General features: G+C 42.4%; 1 protein-coding gene and 1 pseudogene across 1 annotated transcript; both read left to right on the plus strand.

The window, feature by feature from the left end:
• The first annotated feature begins 3,700 nt into the window (after positions 1-3,700).
• LOC104854732 (wiskott-Aldrich syndrome protein family member 1) lies at positions 3,701-5,813 on the plus strand. Its single transcript, XM_033760537.1, has one exon. The coding sequence runs from the start codon at positions 3,824-3,826 to the stop codon at positions 5,441-5,443; it is 1,620 nt and encodes a 539-aa protein (XP_033616428.1). The 5' UTR covers positions 3,701-3,823; the 3' UTR covers positions 5,444-5,813.
• A 9,526-nt stretch (positions 5,814-15,339) lies between these two features.
• On the plus strand, positions 15,340-18,645 carry LOC104854740 (annotated as a pseudogene).
• Positions 18,646-19,099: the final 454 nt, after the last annotated feature.

The raw sequence follows: 19,099 nt of genomic DNA on the forward strand, positions 1-19,099 counted from the left end.
GAGTGCTCCTGCTGTTCAGAGAAAAATCACTGGAGAGAAGTCAGGGTGATTAAAGTGGATTCTTTGAAAGGACCTCTTTGAACAGACAGAACTTCGTTATAACTAAATGGTCACACGCCTGCTTGTAACAGTCATCTTTTTTAAAAGCAAAATTATGCATTAAAGCAAATGATCCCTAAACAAAGCTTACCGCTTTATGTTTGTAAATGAATTTTTGACTCTATTGCTCTCCTGGATCAAAATATCAATTTATTACCATAGAAATGTATGTATAATTGCTACAAAAATCTGTATTTTTAAAATATTGAATAAAATGCATTTACTATTTGCTCATTTTTTCTGACAAAAAACATGTATTGTTTAGCATTAACTTTCATATGGAAACTTAAGAGGACTGGAAGGTCTAAAACTATGTCAAGAAAGACGTGTTGAAAGACCTCCTTCTTTCTGATTTAAAAGACTACCTCAGTGATTAAGACAAAACTAAAGCTATGTAATCTGATACACGCTAACTGACAGTCTGGAAGTGAACTCATTGTTACATTAAACTCCTTCTTCAAAAATTGTAATCTTAGCAAAAAACACGCATCGTAAGTTTTATCACTTTAACTATTTTCATTTTATAATTTGGTGCTGTTAAAAAACATTCCCAATATGCAGCCATCACCACCTTCAATCTTCATAATTCTTTTTTATCCTCCCAAGCCAAAGCTCCGTAATTTCTAAACAGTAACCTCCTTCTGTCTTTCCCCAAACCGCTGGAGCCAACAATTCACGTTTCTGTCTGTTTAACTTTGGCCACTCTACTTATCTCAAATAATTGGAAACCAACAATGTTTGTGTTTTGTGAATGGCTTGTTTCAGTTAGCAAAACGTCCTTAAGGCTTATCAGTGTTGTGCCTGGTGGTAGAATGACTTGAAATTTTAAGGCCGGTTAACATTTCATTGCATACAACTGAATAATACTTCATCAACGTCAATTAATGAATGACCTTCCAGTGGAAGAGAAGGCAGCAATGAAGGCATTGTCTTGGAATGAGAGATTGCATCCTCACCAGAAAATGAACCTATGGGTGTTTGTTCTTGAACTTTTCATTCTCTAGAGCTGTGAAAAATATTTTTCTCTTCTTTAAAATTGCTAGGTGTGGACCGGGGATTTAGCTTAGTGGTTCCTGCTCCTGCCTTGCAGATCCCAGGTACCAAAAAAACCTGCTAGGTGTGTAGTACTGTGTTATAGCACAAAAGATAGACAAAGACAGATCAGTATTGATTTTTCTTTCTTCTTCTAAGTAATTTAAACATAAATTGTATGAAATCAAATGGATATGGTTATATTGTTTGGTCTATAATGTAATGAAGGTTAATATGACCGATCACACGAAGGAGATGGTGAGAGAAAAGTTCTATTAGAGCAAGTAAATTATACCAGATGATCAGTTGAACCCTCGGAAATATATGAGAATTATACATTTTAAATAAACAGTAAATAGAACAATTGTATGTATGTATGAATACATACATAGTTTCTTTTCTTTCTCAAATGGATATACATTTATTCAATGAAAAATTATAACAATATGTTATTGTCTTTGTAACATGCATGGAACACACACATATATACATACATATATCACCACAGAAAGGGAAGAGGAAATAGTGGCAAAGAAGAAAGACTATTGCACAGTTTTGATGAATTAAGTTTTATAATTCTGAGGAAAGTAGTACAAGGCAAAAAAAAGAAAAAAAAGAAAAACAAAACGAAATGAGACATGTAGAATACCAAATGTTAAAGAACAGCCATAAATCTAGAAATGTTAGTAATAATACTGATTGTGGGTTAATTAAAATGCAGTTATAAATCAAGGATTATTAGTTTGAATGAAAGTAATGTGACTCAACTCTATGCTGTCTTATAAGCAAAAGTATCCAATACTGTAAAAATAGATTAAAAAATGATTTGTACATGTATAACAGAATGCTATTCAGCTTTTTCCCATTAAGTTTATTGGCTCATTTGGGGCATACGAGATGATGACATTTCTCATTGGGAATTTGTACCTTTACATGATGTTTCTTGGATCTTAATTTTTCCCCATTTCCCTGCCGTCCCTGCAACCTTTTTAGCCCTCCCTATTTACAATGAATTTTTTCCATTTTTTCCTTTTTTCATAGTTTTCCTCTCCCTTCTTTCCTTTCCCCTACTCCTCCCACTTCCTCCTCCCCTTTAGACCTTTTCTTCCTGTTTCACATTATCTATTGTGCATTAGGATTCTTATCTACACTTTAGTTTCTCACACCAGAGAAACTATTTGGTATTTCCTCGGGTGCCCTATTTATTTCACTGCGGAGTACGGCCTCAATATGCATTCACAGCTTTTTTAAAAAAGGAAGGTCTCTCATAACCAATGAGCCTAGAGCACATTATGTTACAAAACATAAACCAGGTATAAGAGACAAGGTTTAAAGATGCAAATATGTTAAAAATAATAGAACAAAATATCAAGCCAATAGCAGTCACAGAAGATGTACTGGATAGAACAGTATCATAAAATATTCTTTAAGACAAGGAATACCAGTAGAGATAAAGGGGGACTATTATCATGAGGAAATGCTCAATGTATCAAGAAGTTAGAATAACCGGTACAATAAATGACTCTTATAAATAAAATACAGAGTAAGGAACAAAAGCAGACTGAATTTAGATAAGAGAGAATATTGTTATTCAACAATACTCAGAGATTTCCACACTTCGCTTTCAATATTAAATACATTTGCAAGGAAGATCAATATGGCAATACAAGACCAGAACCGCAGCAAGTACTAAAAACCCTATCAGGCATCTGTAGATCTAATCCTCTAACATTAGCAGAGTGCACACTCTTCTCAAGTGCCCCAGAAACTTTCTCCAGGAGAAACAAATAGTAGATTATAGTACAACTCTCAGTAAGTTTAAAAGACAGAAATCATGAAAAGTATATGCTGTGATAACAGTGAATTGTAACGGGAAGTTAAGCAGGATTGAGAATACATTGGTAAAGGACAAGAAATGATCGTAAACACCTGTTGAGACAGAGGGATCACGTGTATTGCAGTGGTGGGTGAGCAGGTGGAGGGAGTTGGAACCAGGTTGCAGTATATTTTGGGGTACAACTGACCAGCCTAGGTGACTGGGAGTGGGACAGAGGGAAGGGAAGAGTGTCAAAGACAAACATAACTTCTGGTTTGGGGCATGGACATGTGAACTGATGGAACCACCTTACTCAAAAGCTAAAGGACACAGGGAGAAGAAGCATATTGGAGTAGATGACAAAAACAAGTACAAGTTTGACCCGGCTGAGTGATATACAAATGAAGCTCAGAGTTAACGTCACAACTGGAAGACAATTCTTAGAATAACAGCAGCCATAGGTCGTATTTAAGGCCCTTTAAGTTAGGGAATCTCATACAGTTTGTCCTCTGGCCAGACACACTAATGAGAGGTTAGATGAAAAGCATTATTTCTTCCTCTCCAGAGTGCCTCCTCCCCACCTTTGTGAAACCAGCCCCAGCGGAGTAGGCCATAGGGGTGTGGCTGTGACCAGGCAGCATTCTTCTCTCACTGCTGACTCAACCACATCATTGTGACATACAGCTGTGTTGCCTGGTTACTGATGTAAAACCGGAGACTGAGAGCTCTCACCCTCAGATCAAAGCAGCCCCTGCCAGAGTCAGATGCTTCTGGCCAAGCTCAAAAGTAGCTAGATTCCCATAGGGGTCTAACGCAAGGTGAGGATGCTTACGGAACAGTGAAGCAGCAGAGCCTCCCAACACTGAAAGCGCAGCCATGTCTGGAATGCCATTCGAAGGAGAGGAAGGTGAAGATCATCGAGCTAAACAGGTAAAGCCAATAGAATCCCAAGAGGAGAAAATTCATGTAATGCACAGGTCTTTACATAACATAGCCATTCAAGTACATGATCTGCGTAATTGTGCTGACGATCTTCTGGCTCAAATATCCAGAGAGGTTGCTGATGTCTCTTGCAGATTTATGGTTTTGCAGAAACGTTTAATCCAGTTAATGGATGTTATTACCCACCAGGATACGAACAAAGAATCTCATTTACCAGCTACAAAATCCAAGGAGGATGAAGAAATTACTCTTGCAACAGAGCAGGTGTCCACTTCCCAGCCATTACTTGTTATAGTGTATGACAGATGTGATGCTTGTGGGCAGATATTAGCTTTCCATATACCTACTTTTAATTACCTGCATGATACAGGTTTAAAGGATTTTTCTGATAGTACTTGCAGTGTTGGAATTTGTAAAGCGAATATTGTAGCTGAGAGTAAAGAACAAAAGCAAGAGAAACTGAAGGAGCAGGAGCACCTCTATCATCCCAGTGAACCAGAGAGTGCGCCTCTACGTCAAAGCATACAAGATGATGTTTTAGTGGACCCCAGCCAAGCTGCCTGGGGAGAGATGTGTCATTCATGGGTGTATCAACCGGTGGAACGTTTCTCATTTCCCACGCATTCATTTGGGTGTGAAGTAAGTAGGTTTTTAACTGGAGCTGGAGGAAAAACATTAGCCAGCCCTCTGTATTCACTAAGGAGTGGACATGAATACCTGAAAGACACACAGAAATATGTCCGTTATGGAATTGGGAAGGGAGAAAAAGTGGAACCCCAACGTCCCATTCATCATAAAACAGAGGTGTTTGTGAGCTCCACCGCACCACCCTCACCACCTCCATCACCGCCTGATTGGCTTGCTCGCCTGAGATGGCCAAAGAGGGCAGAGGATCCTGGAGCCATCCATTCCCCATCTCAGTCTCCATCCACTGTTTTGGGCACTGCAGCCACACCCCGACTTCTATGCCTGCAGACTATTCCTGAGGCAGGTCTTCCACTTCCTCCAACTAATGTAGACTTATCTGCACCTGTACCTGAACTTGTTCAATATTGTGAAGTGCTTACCCATGATCTACTTCTACTGGAGGAAGATGAAGGACAGTCTCCAACAATGTCTCCTCCTCCTGCAATGTCATGTAGAACTAAAATAAAAGACAGAGTTACAAGTCGAGTTGGCCGTGCCCCAGTTATGCAGTCACCAGCATCTGTAGTTTTTCCATCTACAAGGTCTGCATTTGCACAATCATCAAAACCTTCTGCTACAAGAGTGACGAGATATTCAGGTCAGTCAACGACAAGATCTTCACTTTCTCCACCATCAAGATATCTCGTTGCATTAGCAAAATCATCACCTGCGCCATTATCAGGACATTCAACTCTAAAATCTTCACAATGTTCAGCTCTACTGTCATTATCTTCACATCCACGAGCATCACAAGTTTCGATTCCATCAGGACAACATTCTCGTGCCCAGCCACCAAGACGTTCACTTGCCCAGTCAAGGAGTGGTTTACAGTCAACAAGACCTTCAGTTGTACAATCAAAGCACTGATTCCACCGCAACAAAGATCATCAAGTTCAACATCCACACGGTCTTCTGTGCCTCAGTCACACTTTTCTTCTACGCAGTCACCATCATCATCCCTTTCACGCCCTCAAACTCTTACAATGAGCCAACCTTCAAAAGCTCCTGTTAATTCTGGGGCAGAACAATCTTCATGAAGTCCATCAGCATTCAGCAGAGCAAGTAGTGCCCTAGTGGAAGCAGTAAGAAAAGACCTTCTGCCACGCAAAGTTGAAGATCAGTGTCTACGGAAAGCCAAAGTAGATATTTCTAAAAATGAAGCGAATTCCATCTTGATCTGTCAGAAAACAGTGGGATGCAATGCTGGTAAATCAGAGAACAAGGCCGGTTCAGTGGAGGGAAATGAACAACAACAACAAAATAAATCCAAGTGAAGTAAAAGTAACACTCAATTTTTAATTCTTTGATAATTAAGTCATTCCTGATGATTTCTATTTATTTCTTTAAAATAATCTATTATCTGCTTGTTTTACAGGGCAACTGTTACCACATAGTCCATGTAAATTATTTTACATGTCTTTAAAGACCCTGAATTATTCAACTAAATCAACATTTTAAGTGTTAAGGTCAGAAATTCCTAAAATACACTTAAGATATAAGTCATACTTAAATTCCAAGGGTGTCTAGTCACCCTGTAACATTTCATGTAAAATGTAATGGAAACATTCCAGATTTCTGCCTCAGTTACAGGAATATACTAAGAAAATGAGTGAAACATATAGTGCTAACTATACCTCAGAGAACAGGAACAATTGCACCCTGGGTTTTTTGGTTTGTGTTGTTTTTTCCTGTATTCTTACCACTTAATTTTTTCCTGAGTTTATTGGTACTTTTTAGGTATACAGAACAGTGACATTCATCATTAGGATATTGTACCTCTACATGATGTATCTTACTTCTTCTTTTTCCCCATTTCCCTGCCCTCCCTTCACCCCCTCCTCTCTTCCCTATTCACGAAGACTGTTTCCATTTTTTCCTTTTCTTATGTTTTTGCTTTCGTTTTTCTCTCAAATAGTCGATTTTATTTCCACTTACTCTTTACCAACAGTATTATTTGCATTATATGAATGGTATTAACAATATTAATTTTTAGTGAAAAATAAAATTTGGGTATAATTTTTCAAGTACACCATTATAACGTGAAATATGCACACATTCTGGAACGACTAAAGTAAGCGAATTAACATTTGTATTACTACGCAAACATATTTTTTGTGGTGGATGCCTTTAAAATTTAGTCCCCTAGCAATTTTCAAGAAGAAAATATATTATCAAATATAGCATTATAGTATATGATTGATTCCTTGGAATTAGTCATCTGAAATTGTGTATCCTTTGCCCAGGAACTCATCAACACACTCCTGCAACCCACTAAACGTCATCCTGTACAATTTTTCTATGAATCTGAAATGTTAAATTCTACATACAGACTAGATCATGCAGTATTTGTCTCACTGTGCCTGGTCTAGTTCACTCACTTCCTATAAGATGCTATGGCTCATGAACCTTGTTACAAATAACAGGGTTTTGTTTTGCAAGATAAACCAGTGGTACTCAGTTCATGAACTTTACTCTTTCCATGATTCTGGTCACAAATTAAATTGGAAGGACTGGGGATGGAGCTCAGGGGAGCCATGCCTGCCTGGCAACGAGTCCCTGAGTTCAACTCTCAGTACCAGAAAAAAAGTAAAAATAACTAGAAACAAACTGAGTGGGAAGAGAACTAAATGTTGACCTTATGGAGACATTTGACGCAGTTCTTGTCCAATTTGATTTGTGACCAGAATGGTGGAAAGAAGTTCATGAGCCAAGGTTCCACTGTACACATGCACATCATCATCCTTTGCTAATGGATCAAATGACAGATGGTTAGGCTGATTCTGCACCTTGGTTAATATGAACAATGCTGCAATGAGCATCAATGTGCACTTCTCCTCCTCAACATACTTTGTTTTTCATCTCTATGTCGTTATGCCTTGCATCTGGATGTCCCTGCAAAGCCTCATGTGCTCCTAATGGGACATTTCTTAGCTGGCTGAACCTAGGCCACGTGATACTGGGATTAAGGGTGTGTGGTATTAAATTAGTCCACTAATTGGAATTGGCATAGCTCTGGCTGAGGATGATGCAAGCCATCCTGGGTGTGGGCATCACCAATATGGCTTATAGCCTAGAAGGAAGACAAAGGGAGAGCGTGAAGGCAGGCTTGTGGCTGCTGCTGCCTGCTGCTTGCTGCCTTTTAATTGCCATGCCATAGACCTTCTCCTGTGCTTTCCTGCTTTGGCACCAGCCGACTATGGACTGAAACCTCTACAAACTGTGAGACGAAATAAATTTTTCCTCTTTAATTTTGAGTGTTGGTTGTTTTGTCTTAGCCATGAAAACAGTAACTGCTTTCATTGTGTCCCATAGTTTCCTGTATGTTGTATTGGCATTATTATTGATTTGTAAAATCTGTGTAATTTCTTCTTTAATTTCCTCTGTGACCCATTGATTATTCAGGAGAGTGTTGTTCAACTTCCACGTGTTTGTGAAGTTTCTACTGTTTCTTATGCTATTGATCTCCAGCTTAATTGCATTATGATCTGCTAATATACATTGAATAACTTCAATTCATTCGCATTTACTTAAACATGTTCTATGAGCTAGTATGCGGTCTATTTTGAAGAATGACTGATGTGCAGCCAAAAAGAATGCATATTCTGATTTTGTGGGGCAGAACACTCTGTAGACATCTATTAAGTCCATTTGTTCACAGGCTTGCTTCAGTTCTAGCATTTTATTATTGATTTTTTGTCTAGATGATCCGTTTGTGGCAGTGGGGCCTTGATGTCCCCGAGTACCATTGTCTTAGCGCTTATTTGGTTTTTCACATCCCTTAATATCTGTTTTGTATAGTTGGGGCATTAGTACTTAGTGTATGCATATATTTATGATTTGCATTGCTTCCTCTTGGATTATTCCCTTTATAAGGATGTAGTGACCTTCTTTGTCTCTCTTAATTAGTTTCGGCTTGAAATTTACTTTGTCTGCAAATCAGATCGCTACCGCTGCTTTTTTTCCAGGTTCCTGTCTCATGGAGATGTATTTTCCATCCTTTTACTTTCAGTCTATGAGTTTCTTTTTGAAGTAGGTGTATTTCTTGTATATAGCATAGTATGGGATGTTGCTTCTTGGTCCACTCTGCCAATCGTTCTTTTGAATGGTGAATTGAGGCCACAGACATTGATGGTTATAATTGATATGTATTGACTTATCGTCATCATGTTATTTTCCTGTAGTTGGGTATTTTTAATTTTTTTCTCCTCTCCTTCAGTTTCTTGCCTTGCCCGCTAGATTTGCTCTATTGGGCCTTACGGAGTTGGAATCTTCATTGTTCCTTTACTAGGATATTATTTAGAATTGTCTGGAGTGCTGATTTGGTATTCATATATTTTCTCAGGTACTGTTTGTCATGAAAGTATCTTATATCTCCAGTAATTTTGAAAGATATTTTTGCAGTATACATCAGTCTGGGGTGGAGGGTGTTTTCTTTTAGGGCTTAAAATACCTCAGTCCAGGTCCCCCCTAACTTGAGGGTTTGGATTGAAAAGTTTGGTGGGATTCTGATGGGCTTTCCTTGCATGCGATTGTGTTTCTTTTCTCTAACTGCTTGTAGTACTTTGTTCTTCTGTTGGTTTTCTGCAGTCTTTATTATAATTTGCCTTCATGTAGATTTTTTGTCATCATGGCTAGTTGGAGTCCTATAAGCATCGTTTATCTGTATGTCAAATCCTTTTGCTCTGTCTGGGAAAATTTCTGTCATTCCTTCTCTTAACATTTTTTTTTTTTTGACATTTGTACTCGCTCCTGCTTTTTCATGGACTCTTATGTTATTCTTCTTTGCCTCATCTAGGAGCTATAGGACTGGTTTTTCATGTTCCCTTACTTTTTACAAAAGATCCCTCTCTTCATGGTCACTGACCACCATCTTGTCTTCTATACCTGATATTCTGTCTACAGATTGGCTCAGCCTGCTGTGTACCCTTTACTAGATTTCTAATCTCCTGGATATCTGTTTGAATCTCTTTCGTGGATTCCATTTCTTTCCTATGCTGGGCATTCATCGCTTCTATCATTGTCCTGATCTCATGTAATTTTTAAATTCTGTTTCTGTTGTAGAGTCTCTAATCAGGTCATTCATTCTGCTCACCTTCTGTGTAGTTACTTGGGAAATTATTTCTGTTTTAAATTTTTCTGGAGCCTCATTCCCCTGTTTTGTTACTTCCTGTGCTATCAGTTCCGGGTGTCCAGGTGGTTGATTATCCATCTTTTCCACCTCAATTTGCACAGAATTTGCCTTTGGTGAGCTGGCAGCCTGTATTTGTGCCTGTGCCTCATTTGAATGTCTTCTCATTTCTGTTTTGTTGGTGGTGGTGGTGGTGGTGGAACTGCCCTTGGTTTGATACCTGGGTTAATATTTCGATCTTTCTGTTATAGCTCGTCCTTAGGCTTTGAGGCTTTAATGACTTTGAGGAATTCTCATTTTTATTACTCCAGGAAGGACAACTGATTAGATCAATCGCAATACCTTAGAGAAAGCAATACAATCCACCATACAATAGCATGAAGTGCAGTTTAGAAAATGACCTTTCATGGTAGTTACTAATCTATCACCTTTAACTGTGTGAATTAAATCAAAATCGAGGCTGCAGCTCAGGATTATGGCCTTCATGTCCCCTGTGCCTCTGTGGTGTGAATCCAGGTACCAGTCCAGCAAGAAGGCCAGAGGCACGGGGGGCAGTGGGTTATGGAGGTCTGTGGGTGCTCTGCGGAGGCCTGGGGTGTAGGGATGGGGGTCTCTCTTTTATTGTTGAAGAAACTCTGGGATGTTTTCATTACAGTTATACCAATTACATTGTCATATAAAGTAAGCAAGGATTCCCTGTTCTCCACATTGCTGACAACAGATTTCTCTTTCTTCTTTTAAAAACATCTATTCTAACATGTATGCACTTCTATTCAATTATGGTTTTAATTTGCAGTTCTCCATAGCTAGTGATGCACAGCATTTTTTTCATGTAGTTGTTGGCCATTTGTTTGTCTGCTTTTGAGAAAAGTCTATTGAGAGCCTTTGCACATTTTTACATTAGATCATGTTTTTTAATATCTGTATGTTTTAATTCCTTATGTATTGTGGACATTAATCCATTTTTAGAAACATTTCCTCTTATTCTGTGTGTTGTCTCATTTCTTTGTTGATTGTTTAGTTGAATGTGTGGGAGATTTGTAGTTGAAAGTAATCCAATCTATTTTTGCTATTGTTGTCTATTCCTTTGAGTTTTTGCCCAAAACATCATTGATGACATTTAAATTCTGCCTTTACATTGGCTCATTCTGCTGCATTAACTATCAATGGAATTTTTCATCTCCTGGAAATCTGCTTGTATCTGTTTCATAGATTCTATAATATTCCTCAGCTCCTCTGTTTTTTTCTTTTTTTTTTTTTTTTAAATCTGTGTCTGCCCTAGATTTGTTAATCATGTCCTGCACTATGGGCACTATCTCTGTTGTTATCTGAGAAATTATTTCTGATTTCATTTTTTGCAGATACTTTTACGTTGCCAGTCCAAGGAGTCCAGGTGGTTTAGTATCAGATTGCTGCATCTCATTGCCCTTTGCGGTTGCCTGAGGTGATCTGGAAGTCTGATTTTGAGACTTTCGTGTCTTCTCATTTGAACAGACGCAACCTGCTGTGCCTTTGTTGAGGCAACTTTTTGCTCACCCAGTGGTCTTGAATTCTCAGCAAGCCACCGAATGACCTCTTCTCTGCTTCTCCCCAGTGAAGCAATACCTGGGTTCAGAACGGTTGCTTTCTGGATACCTGTGCTGACCTGTTGTTTACACTAGCTTCTGGATGGGGCCTGTAAACACTAAGGATGTTATCTAGGCATGCTCTAGCTAAGGCCTCACTACAAAGCTGTTCTCTGAGAGGGCGTTTGGGCTGAAGGCTGTATACCCCTGTCCCTGGTATCTGAAAAGGCTTCTGGCTAGGGTCTCTGTGCACTTACTGATATCATTGGGGCAGGCCTCTAGCTGTTGCTTGTGCCCTGTGCAGCTCTTTTCCAGGGAGGTGCTTGGTGTGGGCCTGTGAGCCCATGCAGCTCAGGTCAGGGCTGGCTTTGGCTGGATCTGCCTGTAACTGCACGACTGTGGTCCACACTGCTGCTCCCTGGGATTTGCTCTACTTTTACAAGTAGCAGAAAGAGCATCTTAATATCCAAAGAAAATGTTCCTGTTTTATACACAGAAAGCTGAACCTTTCAATCCTAAGCAACTTAAATATATTAGAATGATATATTTACTAGTATTTCTTGGGATTTGCCCCCATGAGACTCGGGGGAAAAACCTGGAAAGTCACCCACCAGTGGAGAAAACCTAACAAGTTTTCTGCAAAGTTTTAAATCATGGGTGGGAATGCAGTCCAGAAATTTTCTAAGCCCAAGGAACCCCCACGAATTTATCCCAGCAAGTACTTTAGATTACACTTCAGAAAAATATCAAAAACAGTTAACACTTTTTAAAGGCACATATCTTTTACCAAGGAAAATCCCTCAAGTTATTATACACAGACATCAATAGACCTTGTGTTTACAAAGCAAATTTTTTATGTTATTTAGAATGAGGGACTGAGTAGGAGCCCAGGCTATAGAATTAGATGTTTTCACTTTCAGTCTCAACTCTGTGTCCTCATTGTTTAAGTCCTGGCACTAATTCTGGGACCTGAACATTGAGAAGGCAATTAGTGTTCTGGCCTGGGCTCTGCTTCCAATTCAAATTACCTCTTGGGCTTTTGGGACTGGTTCCTGGGAAGTTGTCTACGGAGATGGGGCTGAAGACTAGGGCAAGCTTTTGTGCGGGATGTGGGGATAGTGTCCTAAGGTTGGTCAGGCTCTACCTTCTCCTTTTGGTTTCTGCTTCTGGGCATTCCGGTCACATGTAACACTGGTATGCCATGTTGCCCTCAGGGGTACCCATGTCCATCAACTTTTGTGATTTCACCTTGTACAGACTTGTCAGGATTTGTTTGTTAGCCTTCAATTTTATCCTTCCTGAGATATATGTACTTGACTTCTTTAACGCTGCCTTCGACAGATGAAGGGGAACTAGGAAGCGAAGTCCCTTTATATACCCACCAATCTACAACTAAGAGGGGACATGTGCAAACCATACAACAGGCAGGTCCAGCCGCCAGTCAGTAAGAAAACTTGTTGAGAAGTCACACATTTAGTAATTGAAACAAGGGATGTCAATGCAACAGAAAGATTTTGGACACAGAACCATATATAGGACACAATGGAAGATAGGGCAGTGTGGACATTTCAGATGCAGCCATGCCCCAAAGCAGTCTGACGTGGTGACTGCTGGTAGTTAACGCGGGTGATGAGGGCAGTGGCGGGGTATAAGCGGTGAGGATGAGGCCTCTGAGTCCACCTCATTATCTGCATTTTATCATCTGCTTCAGGCTGTCTCAGTGGAGCTGTCGTGCTGAGGGCATAGGTCAGGGGTGGTGAACCTCTGGCACCCGCGCCATAGCAGGTCTGTAGAGCCTTCTCTGTCACCGTGCGAACCATGTCCACCCAGCATCCCCCCAGCACCTGACACTGCATATTCAGGTTTACTTACAGTGTTGGCACTTTGCGAGAAAGAAGTGCATGTCATGTTGCAATTTGGACACTTGGTCTGTAAAAGTTTTGCTATCAGTGGCATGGGTGGAGTCTGCCATTTATAGATAAAGGACAGTCTGAGCCTTCTCTGTCACCGTGCGAACCATGTCCACCCAGCATCCCCCCAGCACCTGACACTGTATATTCAGGTTTACTTACAGTGTTGGCACTTTGCGAGAAAGAAGTGCATGTCATGTTGCAATTTGGACACTTGGTCTGTAAAAGTTTTGCTATCAGTGGCATGGGTGGAGTCTGCCATTTATAGATAAAGGACAGTCTGAACTAGTCCCCTAGTAGACACTGCATATTCAGGTTTACTTGCAGTGTTGGCACTTTGCGAGAAAGAAGTGCATGTCATGTTGCAATTTGGACACTTGGTCTGTAAAAGTTTTGCTATCAGTGGCATGGGTGGAGTCTGCCATTTATAGATAAAGGACAGTCTGAACTAGTCCTAGTCCAGGAGAAGACAAATAATGTGTTAAAACCCTGAAGAATTTTCTGCATGCAGAACTACTTCATCAGTAGTCAACTGGGGAGGTCCAGGAATGCCTTGGGTGTAGATGTTGACACAAGCAATTGCAGACAGGAGTAGAACTCTGCCAAATGGTTAAGGGATTAACTTATTTATGTCTACTTGATCTATGAAAAAAGAATTAGAACAACCCTTCCCAATGTGGCATTTTCGCTCCTATTGAATTGGAGTGTGATTTCTGATACGGCCTCCTTAGGGAACACTGGACAGGGGATTCCATCCATATAAACATTCCATGAAGTCCTCTTAATTCAGGGACAATAATGAGATCCAGCTGCACACACACACACCTCTTCCACCATTGGTCTGAGAAATAAATGTCTGTGCCCTGCTCCTACAGAGGACTTGGTATACAGTTGCAAACTCTCCTTTTCCTAGCGATTTTTGAGAGATTATTACCCTGTTCTTTTAAACCTAACTGCTAACACTTATAAAAGGACATTTTTGAGAGCAGTCTGTGTTCTTGGGTATTTGTTAAGAAACACATTTTATGTTTTGTTGTTGTAAATTGTTCTATTTTATTAGTACGTGTGTATAGTACATGATCTTTACGTTCCTTGTGTGAAACTGGTTAAGTTTTTCATCCATTTCCCTTTCCTCCCTCACCTATTCTGTCTATGCCGTGACCCTCTTCCTTTTCTCTCTGGACTCGCTTATAGTACATCTTGTTTGTATTCCTTGTGCTGAGTTGCTATGTGTACTTAACACATTCCAATGCTTTTTCTTAATTTTTAGCCCTTCTGTCCTCCCCCCATCTCCTGATTCCCTTCTCCTTTCAGAACGACCTATCTCCCTAGTTTCGATTATCTTTTGTTTTGCTCTTTACTTTTACTCTAGGTTTCTTATATAAGAAAAACCACTCAACATTTAACCTTGTGTGCCTGATTACGCAAGGTACTTCGATTTTCCTACAAATGAGTCAAGTTACTGGAGAGTCTATAGTGGTTTCTAGACAAGAGGGTTGTGTCCATCCTCACAAAACAAGGAAAATGAAAGGGTCACTTGTGCCATGTTGAGCAAACTTCTATAGGCCCCAGGAGCTGAGAGAATCCCTTTGACCCAGAACAAGCCAGTTACAGTTCAAGAAGACTTGTGAGATGGCCCCATTCATTAAGCTCTCTCCACAAAGGAATGAGGGGAGCAAAAGAGAAAGTGGAGAATCAGCACAGGAGGCGGCAGCGCCTTAATGTGCTTGTTGGTCAGGGACAGGCTAGCAGGGAAGCTCAGGGATTGGGGCTGTGAGGGTTCTAGGGCTGCGGCCCCAGAGCAGAGGCGGCCTGACAGGAGCGGAGAGGGCCCAGGCTGCCCAACAAACGGGATGAGGACGCCTGGATGGCACACTTCTTCTGGGCGCGCTTGCGGTTTCGGGGTCCAACAGTGGCGGTGGCGGTGCCTCTGGCTGGCAACGAGGACCAGAGAGCCCTGGCCGTGAGCAGAGGCCTGGGCCCGGCTCTGCCTCACTGACTCTGGCTGGGCCTCCCTCATTTCCGCTCCGCCCTCTCAGCAGGACTGCCCCCATCCTGCCGCCCACGGATATGCTAGGCGCCCTCAGGCCTGGGGTGCTGATCTCATTGTGCCACTGCCATGCTGCCTCCCCGCCCGCTGTGTGACCCCTGGGCACAGCCATGGAGGTGGTGGGCGAGTTCGACTACAGGACCGCGTGGGACCCGGGGGCCCTCGCCGTGGTCTTTGCGGGGGAGCGACACCTTCAGAAAACTGATTGGGAAGCCGGGCGTGAAGGCACATACCTGTAATCCCAGCACTCGGGAGGCTGAGGCAGGAAGATCGCTGCAGAAAACTGGTTGAGGGAAGCTATTTAAAATATTAATAAAAAGAACTTGTCAAAAATCACAAATACTGCTTGGAAAGGAAATTTAAATTTTGTTGTTGTTGTTGTTCCGGGGATTGAACTCGGCTCCTTGCGCTTGCAAGGCAGGCCACCGAACCGCTGAACTAAATCCCCGGCCCGGAAATTAAAATCTTAAAGGAATCAGCATGAAAATACTGCAGCACTCTATGATGTTCAGGAATTACCCAACCCTGTCTTTCTGATGATGGAGGTATTGCAATGGTGGAGGCCTGGCAGATTATTTACAAGCTAAAGGAACTCTCAGCGAAGATACTATCAGAGTGTCTCTGCATCAAATTGCAGGTTCCGTGCGAATCCTGCCCACCAAAGCAATAATCAAGAGGGATCTTAAGCCACAGCACATTTTGTGGTCTTCTGCCAATCACAGAGAGTCAAGTGTCAGTGGTACTGGGATCAAAACAGCGGACTTTGGCTTTGCTCGATACTTTCATAGCGACGTGGTGGCTGCAACACTGTGTGGATCCCCACGTACATGGCACCTGGGGTTATTATGCCTCAACATTATAAGGCAGACTTGTGGAGCATAGGGACAGTGATTTATCAGTGCCAAGCTGGAAAATCACCTTTGCAGCCCAATATCCTCAAGATTTAAGGATGTTTTATGAAAAAACAACAACAACAACAGAAACGGGAGCTTAGTCCTTAGTATTCCCAGAGAAGCATTACTTCAGAGAAACCAAAAAGATAGAATGGACTTTGAATCATTTCTTAGCCATCCTTTTCTCGAGCAAGTTCCAGTAAAGAAATCTTGCCCACTCCCAGTGCCCACATATGCTGGCTCTGTTCCTGGAAGCTCTTCTGGCAGCTCTCCACCTTTTCGTTTCGCCTCTCCACCACCCCTTTCAGATAGGCAGCGTATTCAGGAAGTAAACTTATCCTCCTCAACATTGGGTCTTCCCAACTACCTGCAAGTGTCCAAAGATTCTGCCAGTACTAGTAGCAAGCACTCTTCTTGTGACACAGATCACTCTGTTTTGGTTCCACACAACATCTCTTCAGGCCACTCAATGATGCGCCAGTGGCAACTGCTTGCAAGGAGTTCTTAGTGTGTGGAGGGCAAGGTCAACGTACTGTGTCTCCTCACAGCGAAACAGCCCCAATTGCAGTTCCTACTCAAAGAAGGATTTCTCAGCGCATGGAGCAGAATCTGACATCTGCTGCCACCTCTGGTACAAATCCACATGGTTCTCCAAGATCTGCAGGGATACGAAGGTCTAATATCAGGCCCCTGGGCTTCCTCGGGCTGGGATCCTGTTTCCCGGCACCAGCAGACACAGTACAGTTGGTCGGAGACTCACTACTAGGTCTTCCAGGCCTTACTCACCTTCCCCTTTGCTGGGTACCCTTCCCGAGCAGTCTAGTCAGTGCTGTTGCGGGTATCTTCAGGGCCATGAATCCAGGAGTAGAAACTCCTCAGGTTCTCCAGTGCCACAGGCTCAGTCACCACCGTCTCTCTTACTGGGTGCTTGGCTGCAAAGTGCCCCCACCCTCACTGACATCTATCGAAACGAGCGGCTCAGAAAGCAGCACTCCCACTCTGTGTGCCCACTCCATGCTACGGCTGGGTACAACTACTCAGCTCATCCCAGTCAGCCCAGAAGCCTCGGAACCTCTCCCACCACGCACACAGGATAATCTCCACAGAGTTCCGATTGGTTCTTTAAAATTCCCTTACCAACAATCACTGGCTATCCTACTAAGCCCACGGCTCCTTTCAAAAATCCCTAAAACACAAGCAAGCATCTTCTAAGCTGTTAGCCTTGGTTACACGCCATGGGCCCGTGGAAGGGCAATCCAAAGATGGAAATGACCCACGGGAATGTTCCCATTGCTTCTTAGAACAAATAAGTGAGCGGCATCGATCTGAGCAGCAAGACAAGGCAGGGTTTGGCAGATCTGTCAGTACTGGAAAATTATCAGCTGAATTCATGAAGGCACCTTCAGGTAGACACAAAGGCAGCACAGAGAGTTTAAATACAGAACTACTAATGGACATAGCTCCTGCAGGAGCCTGTGGTGTTGTAGTAGCACCATCAGCAGGAACAGCAGCAAGTTCCAGGGCTGTCCTCTTCAATGTGGGGTCTCCTCCGCACAGTGCCACAGCCCCTACTCGTACTCCTATGGCCCTTTGAACAAGAACCACCTCGGTGTTGCCCAGCAGCTCGGGAGGCTCCTTGTGCGCTGCCACTGGCCTTGTGTGTGTGTGTGGGCTCGCCACCTGGGCCGGGCTTGGGCTCTTCCCCACCGAGAGCAGAGGCAGCTCCCAGCCTGAGACAATGCCTTACGGTGCTTCGCCCTTCAGCCTAGAGGGGCTCATCACCTTTGCAGCTTCTGAACTGCCGGAGGAGACACTGCTGGAGCGAGACTTTACGCTACCTGAATAAGATGCTGATGTTCCCCGAGGGCGTGCTGGACCTGACAGCCATGCAAGGGGGACATCTGCCGTGCCCTTGTAGCAGATGCAGGGGAGTGTGGTTGCGGGTCAGATCAGACAGCTGAGCAGAGTGGGGGAGGCTGGAGCAGCTGGTGTTACACACGAAAGCAGCACAGTTGCTTGCAGCTTCCCCGCATCTTGCCAAAGCTGAGCCTGTCGACGGACGGCTGTGCAACAAGTTGCGAAACATCTGAACGAGCGATATAAATTCTGCATCACGATGTGCAAGAAACTTACAGAAAAACTGAATCGCTTCTTCTCCGACAGAGATTTATTGATGAAATCAACAGTGTAGCTGCACAGAAACTCATCTACAATTGTGCAGTGCAAACGGTTCTGTCTGCTGCCCTGGATGAGATGTTTCAACAGACAGAAGATATTGTTTATCACTACCATAAGGCCGCCCTTCTTTTGGAAGGCCTTACTAAGATTCTACTGGACCCTGCAGGTATTGAACGTGGACCTAAATATAAATCCGGTATTGAAAGAAGATTGTCAGCTCTGCTGCAGCCCTGGGACTGTGTGAGCAGCCAGCTCTCCTGTGGCCAGTGTGGGGAGCGTGAGGTGGTACGTCTGGGATCACTGCTTGGTCCTGTCACCCGTCCTCAGAAAACTATGCTTTCTTAACACCTGACTGCCAAAGAATAAGCAGCAATTTCAAGAAGGAAATCCATCCAAAAGCTACCTTGTAGAAAATCTGCCTGATCGGAGAAGTCACTCCCCTTTCCCCGTTTACTTTGTAGAAGCAGAAGTAATAGTATCCCTCGTGGCTCCCAGGGGGATATTGAACCTGTACAATACGTATACTCTCAGAACTGGATTTATGAGTACAGTCATTGTCATGGATAACTAAACATGAAAGGGAGTGAGTGTTGTTCAGCCCAGTTCACAGAGCAATGTGTAAAATTTCATATTTGCTGAGGTGTATACAAGCAAGGAATCTACATCTCACCAGGCAGTTTGATATTTGGCGTGATTGTGTTGGAATCTGAGCATGTATCTTCAAACAGCTCAGGAAGAAACATTTGAAGAAGGATCAAAAGATGGCCGTTGGAGGAAAATTTGAAAACTTCCGTTTGAT

Source organism: Fukomys damarensis, unplaced genomic scaffold (assembly GCF_012274545.1).
Source record: "Fukomys damarensis isolate Sample0158 unplaced genomic scaffold, DMR_v1.0_HiC HiC_scaffold_39, whole genome shotgun sequence".
NCBI classification, from domain to species: Eukaryota; Metazoa; Chordata; class Mammalia; order Rodentia; family Bathyergidae; genus Fukomys; species Fukomys damarensis.